Here is a 20,913-nt window from a genome sequence, read left to right on the forward strand (position 1 = left end):
TTTTATTGTTACGCATTTTCTTTTTCAATGTTATGTAATTTTTATTATTTTTTAACTGATATTTAATATTTTCTTCAATTACTCATTTATTATTTATATACGTAAAAACTAAAAAATGAATTAATAATTTTATTTGAATAATAATTAAGTTACAATAAAAAAATATAAATGTATGATTTTTTTGAAGTTTATTATGATTTTTTGGCATTAAAATAAAACTATGGATGGATTTCTTAAAAAGAACATGATACCGTGGGAATAAAAAAATTACTGCTGGAACAAAAAAAATAATGAATAAAAAACTATTTGGAGATGCTCTAGGTGCATCGCACCATCTGTATTGTATTTTGATGACGTGGATTTGCTCTGCTGCATAATCCTATGGTTCAAATTGCTAGCTCCCACCATTTTTTTACCTCATTTCGTGTAGATTCCTCAAATATTCTGAGACATGCGGCGTAACGTTAAAGTAATGCTTCTTATCCTTTACTTTTTTCTGAATGTGTGCGCCTTTTCTTGTTTTCTTCCTACGACTCAAAAAGAGTGTAATAATCCCACTAAATCGTGTATATTAAATCGTTCCAATCTACTCGTGTATATTAAATCAAAATTTCTGACATCAAATGAAAATTTGAGCTATTCTTACGACCTTTAAGATGTTTTTATGATTAAAAATTTAAAATGGTGAGGTTCATTGGAGAAACAACATTGGTTTATGGGTGGAATATGGGACAAAACTCTCGTAATGTCATCAAATTTTAATAGGGATGTTTATAAACTGAAAATTTAATCTAAAAATGAAAAAAAAAAAGCAAAACAAAAACCTGTAAATTGTTTTTTATAAGATTGAATCAGATTTATATTTGATTTTGAGAACAGATTCAACTCAGTTCAAATCAAAATTATACATAAGTATATTTTTTGTTATCATTATAAGGTTTACATTTTTATATATATTTATGAAATTATCACAAAACTTATATTTTTTTTTTGGAAAAAATGTAAATTATATTAAACCCAAAATAATACAATAATAAACGGGACATACCCCGCAGTTAAAGAAAATCAAAAGTTTCCCTAATACAAGAAGACATATATCAAGATGCTAAAATAAATGCAACAGGTGCGCTTGTCTAAAACTTAATCTTGCTAATAACCTCTATGACAGAAAATTGATAATCTTCAAAAATCAGCTTGTTCCTAGACAACCAAATGCAGTAGACTGTAATTGCTATAGCGTAATTTTCCTTGAACACCTGACGTGGATCTGCCCCTAATTAAAGAGTCAGTAATGCGCTGTAAAGAAGTGAAACGCTTGTGGAAAGGAGCCAAATCACGAATGTGAGTCCAAATTTGGAGAGATTTCCTGCAAGAAAAGAACAAATGAGCATTTGACTCAGACTCATTTGAACATAAAGGGCAGAGGGAACCGTTGTTCAAAAAAACAACTTTGTCAAGAGTAAGCAGCCGATTCCTTTTAGCAAGCCACAAAATGAAAGACATCTTAGGGGGGATTGCTGGGTTTCATATAACAGAACACCAACTAACAGTAGGCTTGACACCTCTAATGTATTCATAGACTTTGTCAACAAGCAATTGTTGATTGGTGCTCCAAGATTGAATCCTCTTTTTTGCCTCTTCCGTACTTAGCTCTTTAGAGATAATAAAGTCCCTTATTTGAATGATTTTCTTTATCAAAACTAAATCTGATGAAGAAGAATTGTAATTCCACACATCGCTCCCTCTGAAATAGTAATGGTGAACCCACCGAACCCATAGAAAATCTTTCTTATAATGAAAGTCCCACAGGATACGGGAAAGAAGCGCAATGTTGAGATTAAAAAGGCCTAAACCCCCTTCTTTTTTCAGAGAACAAACTACTGACCAAGCAACCAAGGACTTGTGTTTATCAATATCCGCTTTGTCCCACAGAAAATTACAGCACGAAGCGTTGATCCGATCCAAAACAGATTGCGGCAAAAGAAAAATCCCCATCCAGAAATTCATAATTCCTTGAATAATCGCTCTGATCAACTCTAACTTACCTGCATAAGATAAAGACTTTTTGCTCCATCCCTGAATCAGGCCAGTAATCTTGGAAAGCAAGGGATTTATTTATTGAATCAATTGGATTTGATTTTAAGAACTAACGACTCGCCGCATGTTTGGATATATGTTAAAAGTTAAAACAATATGATCCACGTTAGTTTAGACCATTCCCTTTGTAGTTTCCATCCTTTTTATTGTTTTAGACGAAAATATTTGAATAAGTATGTATTTAAAAGGAAAGCAAACACGCCATGAATTTAGTGCAAACTAAACTATATATAAGTATATATTTTTATTTATAAATTTATTATACCACTCTTTTTTTTTATAAAAATATCACATACTTTATACTTATTTATAAAAATGATCTAATTCAAACTCAAACTGTGTTAAATTTGGTTGGATCAAGTTTAAATAATAAATCAAATAGATTGGATAATGAATTAACAAATGATTGAATCAGATAATTTTTAAAAAATTGGTCTAATACAATTCATGAACACTCCTTATTATAAGATCATGCATCTCAACAATTATTATATTGTTTTCTTAACTAAAAATGGATTTTTTTCCCGTAAGATTATTACTACATAAGAACTTCATCTTCCTGTTAACATATATATATAAAGTGAAAGTCTAGAAGAACAGATGATATGATGAACCTTGATCCTCTCCAAGTTTTTCTTTAAAAACATGATGAGGTCGCTACGGCCGAAGAACTTAGAGCGAGGAAGAGAGTTGGGGAGAATGTTAGAGGAAGACCAAGAGCGCATCAATAAATAACTGACGAATGTTACCAAACTTTTTTTTTTCTTATCCTGTAAACTTATTTCCATTGGGCGGTAATATTTTAAATTTATTAAGATTCCTACAATTAACAAATAATATAATCAAATCTTATTAGAAGATTATTAAATATATCTTTAATTTACTGAATATACACTCTTTTGAGAGACAAGAAAAGGAAAAATGATAAATACTTTATATAAAAAAAATTTAATGATAATAATAAAAACAAGGTTAAGATGTGAGAAGATAATAATAAATACTAATAGAAGGTTAAGATGTGTTTTATGTTTCTTAATTTTTTTTGGTTAAAATTAGTTTTATTTACTATTTTTTTAAAAATATAATTTTGATCATTGTCATAAAAAAATATCAATTATAAAAAAAATGTGAACCAAAATCATTTTTTTAAATATAGAGATTAAAACTGATTATATTTTGTATTTTGGACAGAAATTTGTTCCATAAGTTCTTTAGTGATAAAAAGTTAAGTTTTTGTTATACTCATATCTATTTAATTTGTGTTGTCACATAATCATTTTTCATATTAAGTGTATAACAAATATGTTTATTCTATTTACTATCATATTTTTTTAATAAATCAAAACGTGTCATTTATTTTAAAAAAATTTGGGAGAAAAATTAATTAACATTACTAAATTTATTATTGAACTCTAACTTAAGATTTTAGTGATGTTTTAATATAAAAAAATTAAAATGTGCTACGATGCATGCTAAAAATGATTATCTAAATAATCCACTAGGATTAGTCTAATAATAATAAATTAGGCTATTTTGCACAAAGTACTAAGTTAAAATGTTGCTACTACTATTGTAAAAAAAGTATATTATTAATTAAATTAATTAGACTAAATATTGGTAACTAGTTTTAATTAATTTAAGGCTTAAAATGGAAAGGTTAGTATTTGTCTTGTCTTTTGTTGTTGTTTTTTTTTTCTCTCTCTCTTACTCCTGTTGAACTAGCTCATGTAAGTTTGCAATAAAATTTTGGATGTTTTTTTCTGCACTTTCCATTTCCCATATTGGAAGTGCAGGAAGCAATTGCCTACCATTTCCCTTCCTTTCTTGTACCAGCCATTTCGGCTTTTTAAAATTCTATTTCTCCAGCCCAATTGTGGTGGACGTTCAGCTAGTCTTTGGGCTAGTATGTACCCTTTGGCCCATATCCTATTGCAAGGACAAAGTAATTGTTGGGCTATATCTCCATCTCTCCTCCCTAAAACAAAGTCTAATGGAATGGGCCGTGGCATTTTTTTTTGGGTTAAATTATATTCTTTTTTCTATTATTTATGTTTTATTTAATCTTTGAATTTCTTTTTATTTAATTTTAAAAATTAATTCAATTTAATCCTTCTATTTAAATTTTCAAAAAAATTAAAGGACCAAATTAAATTTTTAAAATAAATTAGATGTAAGAAAAACTAATTTAACCTTTTTTTTTTCTCTCTTTTCACCCGTATCGTTCCACAAAAAAACACCAATTCAATTTCCTTCTCCATCTTCTCTCTAAAGTCTAAAGTCCAACACTTAGAAGGAACAAGAATTGAGTGAATTGGATGAGGAGTGAAAGAAGTGTATGATATATATATATATATATATATATATATATATATATATATATATATATATATATATATATATATATATATATATATATATATATATATATAGGTGTTGTTGGGGTCGAATGTCTCATGGAGGATGGGGTGAGAAATTTGGTAGTTCCCGTGAGAAGGAAAAATTTGCAGTCCCTCAAATTGTTTGAAAGCAGTGGGTGCACGTTTGATGGCCTGGTGGCTCGGGTTAAAATTTTGTGACAACTAACAACCGGGATCATAACAGGTTAATTCACTTATTGAGGCACTACAATTTACAATTTTTAATGTATTAAGGTTAAGTTAGAAACGATATTATAGTTAGTTTTTAATTTTTTTAAGTTAAAAAACTTTTTTATTGTTGGATAAATAATTTTTTTAATAGTTTTTACTGTTTTTTAAATATTAGTTTATAATTTTTAGTTTTTTATTTTTTTGTTTTAATATATTTATCAGATTTTTTACTTAACTTTTTTAAATAAATTATTATTTTATTATTTTTCAACATTTCATACTTTTTAATTATTTTAACAACTAATTTTACAAAATACTTATAATTTAATAAGTTATTTTTTTAACTAACTATTTAATTAATTTTGTGAAACATAAATTAAGTAAAAACATTAAAGTTCAGATAAATATAGTAACTAATTAAGTATTAAACCTTTTTAAAATTAAGTAACAACCTTACCTCATATAGTAATAGTAGAATAAGTAATTTTTTGTGTGACAGCCCTCTAATTAAACCGTTTGCGCATTTAAATTAAACTCATTGTTTAATAGTAATTGAGATAATAATCCTTTTAAAGAATAATAATTGAGATAATCATCTACCGCATAAAAATGATGTGAACATTTAAGCGTGCAACAAGCATCTACAGTATTTTATTTTTATGTTAAAAATCTTCTGTAAGTGTCACGTGTCTAGTGATGGCGGCAGAGACTGGCTAAATGCCAACAATTAACTTTCAACGTCACAAGTCACGACATCTTCACATCAATTTAGTGCTAAAAACAATGTGAGGTGCTGCATTTGCTAAAGGCCATGTGGCTACAAAATCACAAGTGTTTTTTCCCTCTTATAAGTGTGTAAAAATATTCTGAGGTAGGTTGCCCAATGAGCTTATTTTAGAGTATCTTTAATAAAAAAAAGTTAATTAAGCTTTTTAAGTTATTTTTTTTTTTTAGATTATTTTTTATAATTTTTACATTGTCATGTTATTATAAAATATTCATATATAATTATATTTCAATAATAAGAATTTCTAAAAAAATTCAAAAAACTCATTTTTATATTTTTTTATTTAATTATAATTTAATTATGACGTTATTATGTTTCAGATAAATATTATTTTTATTGTTAAGAAATAATTTCTTGTGAAAAATATAAATCTTATTTTTAAAAAATTCTCCCAACCAATTGATTGTTCTAATGAAGAAAAAAAACTATAAGAAACATGTTTTGCCGATCATTTTCAAAGTAATTAATAATACAAGATGCGTTCATAAGAACCATGCTTTGCCGATCATTTATTTATTATACCTTTGACCTCACGTTTTACCATTTGCCCTGTTTCTGATAAATTAAACCGTGCAAACATTATGCTCCTGTCTCCAGAGATGTTAAACCATGATGCAGTATATATATATATATCAAATAAAACACCAGGGTTCGGGAGGAATTACACATTAAGAACTGACTGTTTCATTGAATGGATCCCGGTTATGTAGGTTCCAGAAGACAAGGAATCATGTTCGTTGTAGCATTGCACTTACTATGATGCAATTATGCAAAGCAGGACTCGCGAATTTCCGGTGTTGTACTTCTATGTCTAATCTCATTAAACCGCAATACGTATCTTACTTTATATACCAAACAATTTATAACACTCATGCACATTATTTTATCTATTGAGATAAATTCCTTTATATACTTAATTACTTTGTTAAGCATGGATTTCAAACGATAAGTATTTTTATTTGTGTGAAAAATATACAATAATTAGTACTAGTACTAGTATAATAAAAAAAAAATTACGCGCGTTTAAAGCAAGTGCATTTAATCTTACTATAATAGTAAGTGTTACTTGTGTCTAAGGGTGCCACCTTTGGCAACTGGGAAAGTGGAAAGAACAAGATTCTAAGAAGCTGCAAAGTCCATGGCAGTTGAAATGATTTCCCGTAGCTAAAACGAGCATTCAGCCAATTAATTCATTAGGCTTTAAATCTTCCCATCCATGGTCCAACATAGCATTTGCAATTGGACGTTCAAAATTAAGGGTAAATTAACTTAGATCAATTTTTTAAAATTTGATTATTAATTTTTCATTTTAAAATAGTATATAGCTTGATCTGTGTGAAATGGACGGAAATGATATATATTTGAAGTAGATTGCTAGGTTGGTTATTAAATTTGAGACGGTTAAAAATTAAACTTTTATAAATATTATTGGATTTGAGATTTCTTTTGATTATTTTTCATGTCTTTTTTTATTTTCCTCTTCTTTTTTGGGGCTAAAAATCATTTAACTTATTCTTCTATTTTGATTTGTTTGCTAGTCTTTTTATTTTATTTTATCAAAATAAATATTAATCATTAATCGATAATTTTTTATTAATGAAGAAGAATCAAACCTACTATTTTTCGTGCTTATTCTACCGTCACTACTAAATCAATATTATAATTTTTTTATAGTAATAATATGATGTATAACTTTATTCCCATTTGGGGTATAACTTGCTATTCTTCAATACTCAAAGACCAATCCATGAGTGTATTAAAGGATTATTAGAATATTTTTTTACATAATTATTTAAATATTTAATTTTAATAAATAATAATTTTTAAAAATATTTATTATTAATTTTATGAATAAAATTAGAAATATGATATACTACTAAAAAAATTTAAACAAATATCAACTCAAAAATTTAATTTTCTTATATTTTCCACTATTAATATTTTTTAATTTAAATTTTATTTTCTTGGTATATGTACACAAAGGATCTTAACGGAGGAGGGGTCAAAACCCCTTGGCCCGTTGGATCCATCCTCACAAATATTATATGTTAGTTTTTTAATACAATATTAAAGAGTTTATAATATTCATACATCTTATTTAATTATTTCTTGGTTAAATATATGTTAATGTTTCAGTCACCGGTGTTGGTGATGGTAATTTTTTATGATTTAAACTAACTTAATATTTATTAGGTTTAGTGGCTCATTATTCTAATTTAAGTTGAATTCGTAACATGTAAATATTTTTAAATTTTCACATTTTTTATAAAAAAAAATCATATGTTTCTGATGGAGATTGTTTAACATTAGAAAAATACCAACATGCATGTCATTGTTCGATTTTAAAATTGAATGGGTGATTTAAGAAATTTGATCCAAGTTTTGTCTTAAAAACAATCTAATTGCAAGTTAGGTGCTAGACCTACCCAGCAAAATCAAATTACATGGCTGATTTCTTATTCTTTATCTATCGAAAAATAATACTTCATAAAAATATTAATAAGTATATGTAAGATGAAGATTCTCAATTAGAAATACGAAGTTGTCAATCATAACGATGTATTATTCTAAAATAAGTTAACGCATAACATTATCGAATATCTTCGAATGAGTTGTCAATTAGAATTAGTTAACTATGGCATCGAACAATGATCATTCATTAATAACTCAGAGCCATATAAATATCTATACACATTTTGAACGCGAGCCTTGTTTGAATAATTTGCTCTTAATCTAAATTTACTCTTTAAAATAAAATTTATTTACAATTATAGTTTAATTTTAATATTGGGATATAAAAAATGCACCATCAATCAATAATAGGTTTTTTTCTTCTTCTGATAAACGGTCAATAATGTGTTATATATTAGCATTCGTGAAAAAGACCGCTCAAATATCAAATTCATTGCTGTAAAAAAGATATCAAATTCATTAAATTACGTATATATGATAATACATCACTAAATCTAAATGACAGTAAGACTGCTTTTATGGGCTTGTAAAATCATGTATTTAAATTTAATAAAAATATATAAATTTTAGGCTTAATTGTAATTTTTTATTACTAACTTTTTAATTTTGATAAATTTTATCCTACAAATTAATTTGACGCATTTTATTCTAATTTTTTTAAAAAATTTAAATTTTATCGTTTATCATTCTACTTCTAACACAATTATCCTTTTTACCTCAATTTTATTATTTTTTTGGTAAATTTTACCCATTTTTATACTTATTAATGAAAAAATGATTGAGATAAAATTTATAAATATTTTAAAAACTAGATTAAAATATGTCAAATTAAAAAGTTAAAATAAAATTCTGCAAAATTAAAAAATTAGAAATAAAAAATATAATTAAACCTACAAAATATCTGAGTCTAGAACAAACGCAATGATCACTCAAGTCAAGAGAAGTAAAAGCTGTCTAACGTGTGAAGTGTGTGAACCATAATTGGAAAAAAAAAAACGCGTTATGCACGAGTTAGTTGATTGCCAAAAAGATTGACATTCCAAATTTCCCGTATGAACACTGATAATGGGTCTCTTGGTGGACTTTTTTTCTCTAATGAAGACGCAAAGGGAGAAGGCATATATCCATAGAGTTGAAACTAGAAAACCAAAAATCCAAAATGGAATATGGTTCATTTAACGCGAATCTTCGAGTACTCCACCAGAGTTTGGTATAAAATTGGGCACCTCCTTGCCCAACTAAAAGACGAACTTTCTTTTACTAATTCTAATTTTGGGATACCGCGTGTAATTGCCGCATGACAATTGTGAATTGCGAGTGTGAACTCCATCTTAAAAGATAAGTATGGTAAAATACTAATTGACACGTACAATAAAACGAATCACACGGCAAGTTTACTACTTCTTACTCCTGCAAATTAAAGGAAGCTTCAACACTCATTTCTGTTCATGCTACTGTAAAACGTATCACACCAACTTTGGCATTCAGCGATCGTAGGACCATTCAATAACGCGTCACAAGACCAATCGAACACAATAGGAATGCTACGTTGCTTTCTTAAAAAATCCTATAAAACCATTACAATGTAAGGATAAGTAATTCACGTGTCGTTATCATCACAGCGTGTAAAAGGCCAATGCCTCGTTCTTATCCGCACATCAAACACGAAACATCCGGTGTGTTCATCCCATGTCATCCATCCACCCAGGCCAGCTACCAATTGCTCATTTAATCACTATTCACTCACAATCTTAATCATCAAAATTATAAAAAAAAATGTTCATTTATTTTCTTAAAAGGAAAATTCAAAAAATTAGAATCGTGGATCACCAACAGTAAAAACGGTCACACACCCAACAGAAAAGAAAAGAAAAAAAAACACGCGCAAGTGGCCTCAACTGAACTAAAACAAACTTGCCGCACCGTTCACGCGGTTCTGCTGTTTCATGATGTCTATTCCATTCCGAGGCATATTCTTCTGGATCAATCATACTACTACGCTATGATGATAAAAGGCAAAGTGAGAGGCATCGATTTCATTCTTACAAATAAAAATAAATGAATTGAATTGAATCACCACTGTCAAAAGTATACTACAATCTAAAAGCTAAAACTAGCGAATAAGGCCCAAGTACTATATATGTACAAGAACAAATTAATCCCAAATAACTTAAAAAAATATATAAAAAAACACTGAATAATTTTTTTGGATCTATGGATCAGTATTGAGGGATTTCAATCTTGGGTATGGTCAAATTGAAACGGGACTTCTTGGATGGATGAGGACTGGTAACCTCGTCATCGACGAAGAACCTTGCTGAGAAGTCCGGAAAAGCCGGGAGGTTGAGATCGAAATCGCGGTGGCTTCCTGTGTGAGTGGACCCCACTCCCTCAGAGGCGGTTACGGCGCTGTTACCGCCTTCGTAGTGACAACGTTTGTGTCCTCCCAAGGCCTGTCCTGTCGAAAACGTCTTGTGGCAGATGGAGCACTCGTGGGTCCTACCACCACCGTTCGACGCCGAACTCGTCGTCACGGCGGAGGAGGTCGGGTGGTTTTCTCCGGCGAGCTTCCGGTGGCTGGCCTTGTGTCCTCCGAGTGCTTGGTAAGAGGAGAAGGCTTTGTTGCAAACCGAACATTTGTAGCTCAGTTTGGCGGCGGATAGCGGCGCAGAATTGTTGTCGGAGACAGCGGGTTTGGCGGTGGAGACACTGCCGGCGCCGCCGCGAGCGAGCATGATGAGACAAAGAGCGAGGTACTCTTCCTCGGTGCATGAAGGGTGTTGCAGTTGTTGCTCCGTGCGGCTACGCTTAGAACGCTTTCCTTTCGTCCACGGTGTCTCTAAGTAACTGAGACTGGTTTCTTCAAAGGGACTAAACGATGGAGTGGCTGTGGTGGGTGATTGAAGAGCTTCCAAAGCCATTTGAAGTGTAAGCACTTGTGAAATCTGTAATAGAGTGTGAAAGGGAATTAGAGAAGTGCTTGTGCTTGTGCTTGTGCTTATGCTTGTGGTTAATTTTGAGTGAGAGTGAAGAATGGGGTTGAAGGGGATTTATATAAGGAGGGTGAGGAAATGAGGGAAGTTGCGTGACAATTGCTGAGAAAAGTAGGCGCAACGAAGTGTAATACTATAATACAGGTGGAAAAAGAGTGGAGCACGTGTTTTAATTAGTCATGAGAATAGTTTTCTTGGTGGCTAGTGGACCTCTAAGTCGGTCAAATTAATTGCTACTAACTGCGAGTATTTATTTATTTTTAGCAAAAAGAGAAATAAAAAACAAGACCAAGTGAACAGTTCCAATCCAAGTTCAAAAAGTCAAAATCCGCAAAAAAGTAAAAGAACAATTTTTCTATTTTTTTAATAAATAAAAAAACTTAAATAGAGTTCGTCCACAGCAGCCGGTAGGCAAGTGTAAGTAGCAAGCCACCAACGACTTTTCTCGGTCAATATCTTAGGGTGTGACTTGAAATCGAATAGTTGAACAACGACGAAAGTGAGTCATTCATGCATCATTCAGGGTGTGTATGCACTATCCACTATGCAATGCAAATTACCGAGGGAATTAAATTAAAAAAAAAAAATGAGAAGATAATTGGGGCACCGCCATTTGGTTTGTTACGAGGTTTTCTTTGTTGTTGTTGTGGTGGGGAAAACAAGTGGAGTGGGATGTTACCACTAATTTTCAATTCTATTTTTTCACGCCATTCAGACAAGTGGAGGCTGTGGAGCACATTATAGCTGTTCAAAGAAGGTTCAAGAATATATGCAGCAGAATTAATTTCTCAGCACAAGGAGCCCAGGATCATTTGAACTTGTGGCTATCGTACCTCCCGAACCGAGTTCGGATTCGTCCAGCTCCATCGCTCCACGTACATTGCTCGTAGTTTTGAGCTACATACACACAATTCAAACTTAGTTCAGCTAACTCAACTGAAGGTTTGTTTGGGTAATAATTGAATGGGAGTTTTAAAGTAAAATGATGCCTCAACAATAAGTGTTGAATCTAGCATTCGCGACAAGTTCTTATAACGTGGCGAATTACGTTTTAAATTTTTGTTAAAAGATGTATTTATATTCAATGTTTCATCATGCCTTCAATAAAATTGTTTCAAAAATAGATATTATGAAAAACAAAATAATGACTCATGAAATTTAGTTTGAACATGAATCTCAAACTTCAAAATACATAGTGGAATTCTCTCAAAACAAAAATTTATTTTCAATCAAGGGATATGCTAAACATAAAAACAAATCCTAAGTTTTTAGTGATTTTGAAAATCAGTTTGGACCTTTTAAATGAAAATTTTCACATTTTAAACTATGATAGATAGTTATTCCTTATCCTTTATCATAAAATTTACACATTTCATGTTGGGGAATGCCAAAAAGAAAGAATGAAAGATCCTAAGTTTAAAAACTTTGTATAAATATTTTTAATTCTGTCTAACCATGAATTTAAGGAGGGCATTATCCCCTCCTCTATTTAAATTGTGTGTCTTTCAATAAAAAATTTCATGTATGTTTCTTTCTGATTAGTCCTTAAGGTCACACATCTATGTACTTAGTTTTGTCAACTCTATACTCAAGTACTAAAGTGTATGAACACATTATTTTGCTTGTTTCACAAGTCACAAAACACAATGTATCTTTTAACATGTTACCGTGTTCCAATGGTTTGGTGGTTTTGTCAACTAGTGGTATAGAGTCCATCTAAAGAGTGTTATGAGGATTTGTGGTATTCTTTTCAAGAGGTACCTACACATTTCTTCTTGATTGATCAATATGTATATGTTTGTGCATTCACTGTTAGGAAGATTTTCGATATAAGGTCATCAATTCAAACTATCGACTCTGATATCAATTGTTAGGGAATTGAGAGGAATAAATATGGGAAAGATTTACATCAATGAGCAACCACGTAAGAAAACTTAATATCATACTTTAACCCAAAACTTTAAGACTCAGGTCTATAAATTTACTATTCACTTATATGATGTTTAATTTTTTTAGTTCTATTTAATATGAAGTTTCACCTCACATTACTCCAACATGAACTTATAAGTTATAATTGTTTAATCTCAACCCAATGATTCAAGTAAAGTCAATCTAAACTAAGTCAATTTTCATTACCAGAATTAAATAGCTTACACATAAAATTTTAAAAACATATGTGGAAAAATACTGTAAAAATGCTTTTCATTATTCATCATGTTGACTTGTTTTAGTAAGCAGAAAGGAAAGGAAGATGTTTGTGATTAATGTTATTAGAATTTGTGTCATTGATTATTTTTTCTTACCATTGAATGTTAATTTTCACGTGGATGAAAATTTAATCTTATTATTACTACTTGATGACAGAATTTTTGGAGGTAGGACGCAAGTGAAGAAGCTCAAATTTTTTTTTGGACGAGAGTTTTGTCATTTAATTTGACTTTTGAACCGCGTGCGTGTTAGTGTCAGTACAAGGCCGATTAACCAATTGGGTAACAAGGAACAACCACTGCTTTTGAAGTCCTTCGTTTAGACAAATATCTAGACCAGGAGTATAAACTATTGGATTGAGCAAGCAACGCGAAGCATTCAAATTCACACGTGCACTTGTCAAAACATTTTTCTATGGTTTCTAGATAAGAACCAAAATTAGTTTACCAAAGAACACTTGATATTCATGCACCAAAAGAGAAAACATTGAACATTGTACGTACTTTTGACTTTTTTTTCTTAACTAAAATATTCTAGTTCTGGTTAGTAGTACGTTTTTTGATCCATATTTAATTTAAGAATACACTTAAACTGTTAAAAGTGACAATTGTGCATGATGCAGAAAAAAAACTTTACAGAATACAAAGAGATACAACTTCATGGATTGTGTATTTGTTTTTTTTTTTTTTGGTACAGAGCATACATTGTGTATATTTCAGCACATCAAGTTTCATCAAAATTCGCAAATTTTGCATTTTTTAAAAGTAGTAAACTATTTTTTAAAATTATAATCCATTCTTAAATTTTAATTTTCAATAAAATTTATTTATGTTATAATTTAAACTTACAAGAAAAATGGCAGCGATACTCTATTTTTTTTTCAAAAATAAAGGTGGGATTGTGGATTTTCCAAAAATAAAATATACAGATGATTAATTATTTTATAACAACCGTGTGATAAATTTTTCTCTAGACTAAAAAAAATATTCGTGAAATAAATGCTGCCTAAGTATTTATAGAAAAATATGAGTTTGATTCATGCATAATATATCCTTCGGGAAAAGCAAGTAAGTTTAAGTATATCAAAGTCAAATATTAAGAATTAATCTTACAATCATCCTAAACGAGAGAATGTTATAAAATATATCAGAGTCTTATGTGAAGTTAAAAGCCCCGATTATAATGGTAAAATAAATGTTTTGTCTTCCATTATTGTTAAATTGAGTTCCTATCACAAATATACTAAAACTTCTAATTATAGTGGTAAAAAATAGGTGTTGAACTCGGCATAACTTAAATTCCTATCAAAAGTATTTTGCTGCTTGTATTAATAGGATAAAAATGAGGATTGGAAAGGAAATTTGTAGCTATGCTTTGGTGATTAGCGAGAATGGAGAAAGAAACAAAAAATAATTAGAAAAATTAGACTTTTAGTTTTAGGAATGACAAAGTAGGAGTCAATAATAAAAAAAGACAGGATATGTTAAGTAATTTAACCCATCAACCCGCTTGATCCGATGAGTTGGGGTGGGTTAATTGTTGGGCTGGCCCCTTTCCCATCAATTCATATATTTTTTTTTTTTTACATTTTTAAGGATTAATAATGTGTGGTTAGATTAATTTGTTTTTATGAATGTGTTTGTAATTAGTTAAAGTATTTGGTTTCTTAAAATATTATTATTTAATGTCTGTGTGTTAAGAAATGTCATTTTATTTTTAAATATCATTTTAATGTTTCCTTTTTATTCTTGTGTGCTAGTTGAATTTGCTTAGTATATCACATATGGCTATTTGATTAAAATTAAAATTACAGGAGTTTATGAGTATCAAGATGAATTTTTAATGGATTTTGGTGGGTCAACGCACTACTCTCTTCAGACTCATTTTTTTTCCTTGAAAGGAGTCTTCAGACTCAGATATAAACTAAAAAAAACGCACAAGTTTAGTGGAATAAAATAAAAATATAAATAAATTTTAACTAATTTAACTTTATTTATTGTCATTATTTCTCAAATAATTTTAAATTAATTTAAATGCTGCATCATCTTTAATAAATATAATTAAAGAGAGTTTAAAAATAACAAACTATATTTTTTTTTAAAATCCTAAATAAAATAACGTCATTTTCCCGAACATGCACCTCTCCTCACCACATCAAGGGCAAATTGGAGGAGTGAGTGGTAAAAACCAAAAGGGAAAGGGAACACTAGTAGCAGACTTGCGGTTGGACGAAATTGCCCTTTGGCAGATTATTTAATTTTATTTATATTTCAATAATAGAAAAACGAATAAAAAATAAAATAAAAGCCTTGGTGAGTATTATTACAATATTACCCAATTGTTTTGCGTTCCAATGGAAAAGTGAGAAGTGAAGAGAATGCGGGTTGTTTGTTGCTCCAATTCAGGCGTGAGTGCCACTCTTCCATCTTTCCCTTGTCCCAGATTCCCTCCACTCATTGCAATTTCTTCGATCCGCTTTCTAAATTCCACACCCCTCCGTTCCACTGCTTCGCGTAATCTTCAATCTTTAATCTTCAATCGCAACTATTATTCTCGTCTTTCTTCCAACATAATAAGATTTCTTTCTTTGTGTTTGTGTTTGGTTGCCCAGCGCGACAAGTTACAAGAATGGCTTCGAAGAATGCTCAACAAGACACGCGCTTAGCCAGAATCGCCTCTGCGATCCGAGTCATCCCCGACTTTCCTAAGCCAGGTCGCTACTCTCTTCTTCTCTGATCCGACGACGTCCTGCCCTCGTTTTCGTTGTACCATGTGCTTATGTTATGTTGCATTCCTTGTTTGTGTCAGGAATTTTGTTTCAGGACATAACCACGCTGCTTCTTGATACAAAGGCTTTCAAAGACACCGTTGACTTGTTTGTTGAGAGGTACAGAGATCAAAACATCAATGTTGTCGCAGGTACTCTACACTCCCACACTTCACTCACTCACTCGCTACTTCTATTCTATCCTTAATTTCATGCTTTGTTGCTCTTCGTCAATTATGTATTAATGCATACTTCTCATCAAATGAATTATGTGTATCTATATCACCTCACGATCTTTCATCTGCCTCGTGGAGCCAACTTATTTATTGCAAAATTGGGTATAGTGAGGGTGTGATAGTGATTTAAGGATTAAGACTTCATGTTACGAAAGAAAAAAGACATAATGGGCCCTTTTCCTATGTAAATCACGGTGGGTCTTACACCTCTTACCATTGTAGTTCTGCACCTTTCCCGTAACATGACATGACATTGTCATGTTCTTTATTAACTCGAGGACGTGATCCTATACCGTGAGTTTAGTGCTAGGTGAACAAGAGTTTTACTGTTATGTTCTTCAGCTTTTTATATTATAAGAATAAATGCCTTTTTTTTTTCCTTCCAATTCTAGGAATCTAGTCTGCAATTTGTGATGGATGGCGGCATTGTTTCCTTGTCTATGGTCACAAGTCATAATTATGTCTTTCTCTTGACCTGTTTCAAGTACAATGCCGATACTATTTACTGGAATGATCTCTTGAATAGCAAAAATTCATTAATTTACCGAGTTCCATACAAATTACTAAACTGGGTTTTTTTTTTAAACTCCCAACATCAGAAGATAGTGGAAGCATAATTAGATACCTATCAGCAATAATGTTGCTCCCATTCTGGATGGTTCATTTTCCTTTACTTTTCGTTAAAATGAGTTACTAATTTGTGTTTGATACCTGTATCTATGACCCAATGCAGGAGTTGAAGCAAGGGGCTTTATATTTGGTCCACCCATTGCATTAGCTATTGGAGCAAAATTTGTCCCCATGAGGAAACCCAATAAATTGCCTGGTATACATGTTTTGTATCTCTCTTTTGAAGTAATTGCATATAATACTGGCAGAATTTTCTACTTAGCTGATAATTATGATTTGAGATCTTTGAATTGCTGTGTTGTGTATGTTCCTCTAATTCTAAGTTTTGTACTTCTTCAATGTGGTCATTAAATGCTCTTAAAGTTTCTATGACAGAGAAGATGTTTTGATTTATTTGAATGGTCATGTTTCAATTATCTTTACAGGGGAGGTTATCTCAGAAGAGTATTCTTTGGAGTATGGAACAGACAAAATGGAGATGCATGTAGGGGCTGTACAACCTGGAGAACGAGCCTTAATCATAGATGATCTTATTGCCACTGGGGGAACGTTAGGTGCAGCAATTAAGCTTCTAGGTAAACTTGTCAATATTAATATTTTATGGGCTAGCAAAGAAAATCCTTTGAGTGAAAGTTAATGTTTCTGCCTTCTTAAAGCTATCCTTGAGTGGGTCCTGACTCCCATCCTAATCACACTTATTGGTTTCATATGATGTGCCTCTCTCCTTAAAAGTAAGAGCTGTAGTAAAGAGGCTTTGTTGTACCTTAGAAAGAACTTGTATTTTTTTGTTTATGAATTAAAAAAAAAGTCTTTAGAGGTTGTGCAAATGACCAAATCTGGACTTAGGACCTATTGAGCCACAAAAGAGATCATCCTATCAATGATTTTAGCATTCACGATTATCATTTTTCTTTCTATTTATTTATACATTCAGAAAAATAATGCATGCATGATGTACTATAATGGTGTTTTCAAGTGACTGTTTAACTTGGAAGCGTGTTTTGTAGTGTTTAATGCTTAACACTATCAGCATTTCAATACATTCTTTGTTGTTCTGTTTGTTACTCTCTTTATTGCAGAACGTGTTGGGGTGCATGTTGTGGAGTGTGCTTGTGTGATTGAATTACCAGAGTTAAAGGTACAGCCTTAACATATACTTATCCTCACCTTGGCTAATTGTTTGGCTTAATTTATTTCTTACATATATAATACATGTTGTAACTTTAAAAAGTTATCTTTGTAAGTTACAGTTTGCTTTTTAGGAACTCAAGCAACATTAGCAAAACTAAAGAATGTCAGTAAAAGTTGAATTATATGTTTGAAAATTTTGTTTTGAGATACATTAATCTAAAAAATTCTTGTGTAGGCACTGTGTGCAAAGTAATTTGTGTACTGAGCTAATGGATAATGACTTGATTTGAAATTTTCAAATTTAAGTACCACCTAATAGGACTTGTCAAATAAATTGGATTTTTTTTAAGGTAATGTTTGAATAAACTTCTCGACAAACACTTATAGGAGAAAAAAGTAAATAAGTAAAATAAATCAAATTTCTCTCTTAAGTTAAAAATCAACTTATGCACCACTTGAATCTTAATGCTTCATTTATATTTTATAGGGATATGTATGTGTATTTATACAAATGAGCATAAACCAAACTATAAAATAATTAATCCTATTATTTTGGATCAAATCATTGTCCTATTAATGATAATTTGGAAAGCTAATAAGAAAAATAAAAGCTGATAACAATCAATACTTCCCTTCAAACTGGAGCATATTTGTCAGATGCATCCAGCTTCTTACATATATAAGTTATCCTAGGACCATAAGGACTTTGTCAACATGTTAGCAAGTTGTTCCTTAGAGCTCACAAAAGTAGTCTTGAGCTCACTAAACATCTATATGTTTAGTCTTCTAATGAAAGATAGCATTTGAAATGCCATGAAGTCCATCTCCCAAAACTTCAACTCTTGAAGCATATGCTTTAACCACAGTAGTTCACAAGTTGTATTAGCCACCGCCCAATACTCTTCTTCTGTACTTGATCTTGCAGCTTAAATTTGCTTCTTACTTTTCCTCAATATCAAGTCCCCACCAATAAGAACACAATAGCCTATCGTGGATATTCTATCACTAGCATCTCTTTCCCAATTTGCATTTGTATGTACAATGATGTTAGCCTTGTTCATATCAATAAGCCCTTTGCCAGGTAATCCTTTGATGCATCTCAGGATCTGAACAACTACATACCAATGACTATCACATGGTGCATTGAGAAATTGACTGACAGCATTAACATGAAAGGAAATGTATGTTATTATCATTGTGAGATAATTTAACTTTCCAACTTTTTTTTATATCTGCTAGGGCTCCCCCTAAGTTGGTAGAAACTTGTCATCTAGTTTCTCTAAAGATGAGAGAATTTCTACAAATTATTTTGTACATAAGATAATTTTCACTTATGGAGAAGATCATTTCATTTTTTTCTTCTCCTAGAAGTTCTTCTGGATAAGCTTATCCAAACAGGTCCTTCGGAGGTCATCAGTAGTCGTGTGGTGCCTTGATTTAACATGTTTGATTTTAAAATAATGCAAGTACAAATCTTGCTGGAGGCTCATAGAAAGTTCTGTCACCACTTGAATTCCTCTCTATTTTGGGAAAAATGTAAATTATATTAAACCCAAAATGATACAATAATAAACGGAACATACCCCGCTGTTAAAGAAAATCAAAAGTCTCCCTAATACAAGAAGACCTATATTGATTATATTCTACATGGTTTATTAGAGCTTCTGGACTCTGGTTCTGAAGTTTTGTAGGCACTAATGATTCTTAACGTACGTCCATGTAGGTGTTTTCTATTTTTTACTTATCAGAAATGCCATAACTTTCGCATTCTTTTGGTCTGGCTATTGACTAGTTTTAAAAATGTTTTGTTGTGCATTATATGCATTGGTTATAGTGTATTCTTTTTGCTGTGCATTGCATTGCTAATTTGAATACCGAATCTTAAAAAGAGTTGCGACAGAAAATTCATTTCTATAAACTATTTTTCCTTTTCAGGGGCGGGATAGGCTGGGAGACAAGTCGCTGTTTGTCTTGATTAAAGGGGGAGCCTGATTTTGTGTTTTTATTATTTTAGCTGGCTCTTGTTAGGAGCTTTATTGATGGCTGCTTAGATTTCCTCAAGATATATATTTTGATGCTGCGGAAACGGAAAGCTCAGTTCTGCTCAATTATTGTTATTATCATTATCTGTGACGATTGACGAATGAGAGAACGACGGCTATAATATAGGACTTGCTTGCCCCTTGGCAGCGGAAACTTAAATTTAATGACACATGTAAAAGGAACGGAACTCCATCTGATGCTCGTTTGGAGTGTGCTTCCTTAAAACTGATATGCTCATAACGTATAGCCACAGATATGCATCAAGTCACGATCAAATTAATTTAATTAATCACTTCGTGCTTAAATTTAAATATTGTAAAATCAATGGTAAATTGCACATAACTTCACTGTAGTTTCGACATTTTTTCAACTTCTGAATATTTTGTAATTCTTTTGTTGAAAAAAAAAATCTGTATCTTATTTCATTTTTATAGAGAATTTATTGGTAGAAGCTTTTAAAGAAATAAATCTATAAAATATTAAATAACAATAAAGTAACATATCAAATAAATCACAATCTTAATGGCATATTTGATCACTTAATCATTATTTTTCAAATTTTACCGAAGTTTTCTTTTTTTTTTTTTGTGAATTTTACCTGATAAGTTTTTAGTTCTTGTGTATTTTGTCATCTAAGTTTATTTTTCATGAATTTTATCATCCTAATTATTTAATTTATGTGCATTTTTATCATCATGTTGATAAAAAAATATTATTTTAGAAAAATTGGTAAAATGTACAAATTGAAAAGTTAAGTGATAAAATTTACATAATGATAAAAGTTTGATGGTAAAATGTGTAATTAAGCTTAAATCATAAATGAAAAAAATATTTTAAAATTCATAATTTAAAACTTTTACACGGATGTGTTTGACACAATTAACTTACAAACTAGGATGGTGATTAGGGTGGGTACCTTGGCATGTTCTCCTTTCTGGAAAAGTTATTGTAGTCACCAATA

At 30.7% G+C, this 20,913-nt stretch overlaps 2 protein-coding genes across 2 annotated transcripts; one reads left to right on the forward strand and one right to left on the reverse strand.

Annotated features, from left to right (window-relative positions):
- Window positions 1–9,843: 9,843 nt before the first annotated feature.
- LOC114414762 (zinc finger protein ZAT10-like) lies at window positions 9,844–10,979 on the reverse strand. The gene has a single exon (XM_028379161.1). It carries the CDS (start codon window positions 10,863–10,865, stop codon window positions 10,164–10,166), a length of 702 nt encoding a protein of 233 aa, XP_028234962.1. The 5' UTR covers window positions 10,866–10,979; the 3' UTR covers window positions 9,844–10,163.
- A 4,502-nt stretch (window positions 10,980–15,481) lies between these two features.
- On the forward strand, window positions 15,482–20,241 carry LOC114414763 (adenine phosphoribosyltransferase 1-like). Its single transcript, XM_028379162.1, has 7 exons — window positions 15,482–15,658; window positions 15,757–15,858; window positions 15,954–16,064; window positions 16,882–16,974; window positions 17,204–17,353; window positions 17,858–17,916; window positions 19,845–20,241. The coding sequence occupies exons 1-7, from the start codon at window positions 15,523–15,525 to the stop codon at window positions 19,899–19,901; spliced, it is 708 nt and encodes a 235-aa protein (XP_028234963.1). The 5' UTR covers window positions 15,482–15,522; the 3' UTR covers window positions 19,902–20,241.
- Window positions 20,242–20,913: the final 672 nt, after the last annotated feature.

The sequence above is a fragment of the Glycine soja genome, chromosome 6 (genome assembly GCF_004193775.1).
Source record: "Glycine soja cultivar W05 chromosome 6, ASM419377v2, whole genome shotgun sequence".
Taxonomy (NCBI): Eukaryota; Viridiplantae; Streptophyta; class Magnoliopsida; order Fabales; family Fabaceae; genus Glycine; species Glycine soja.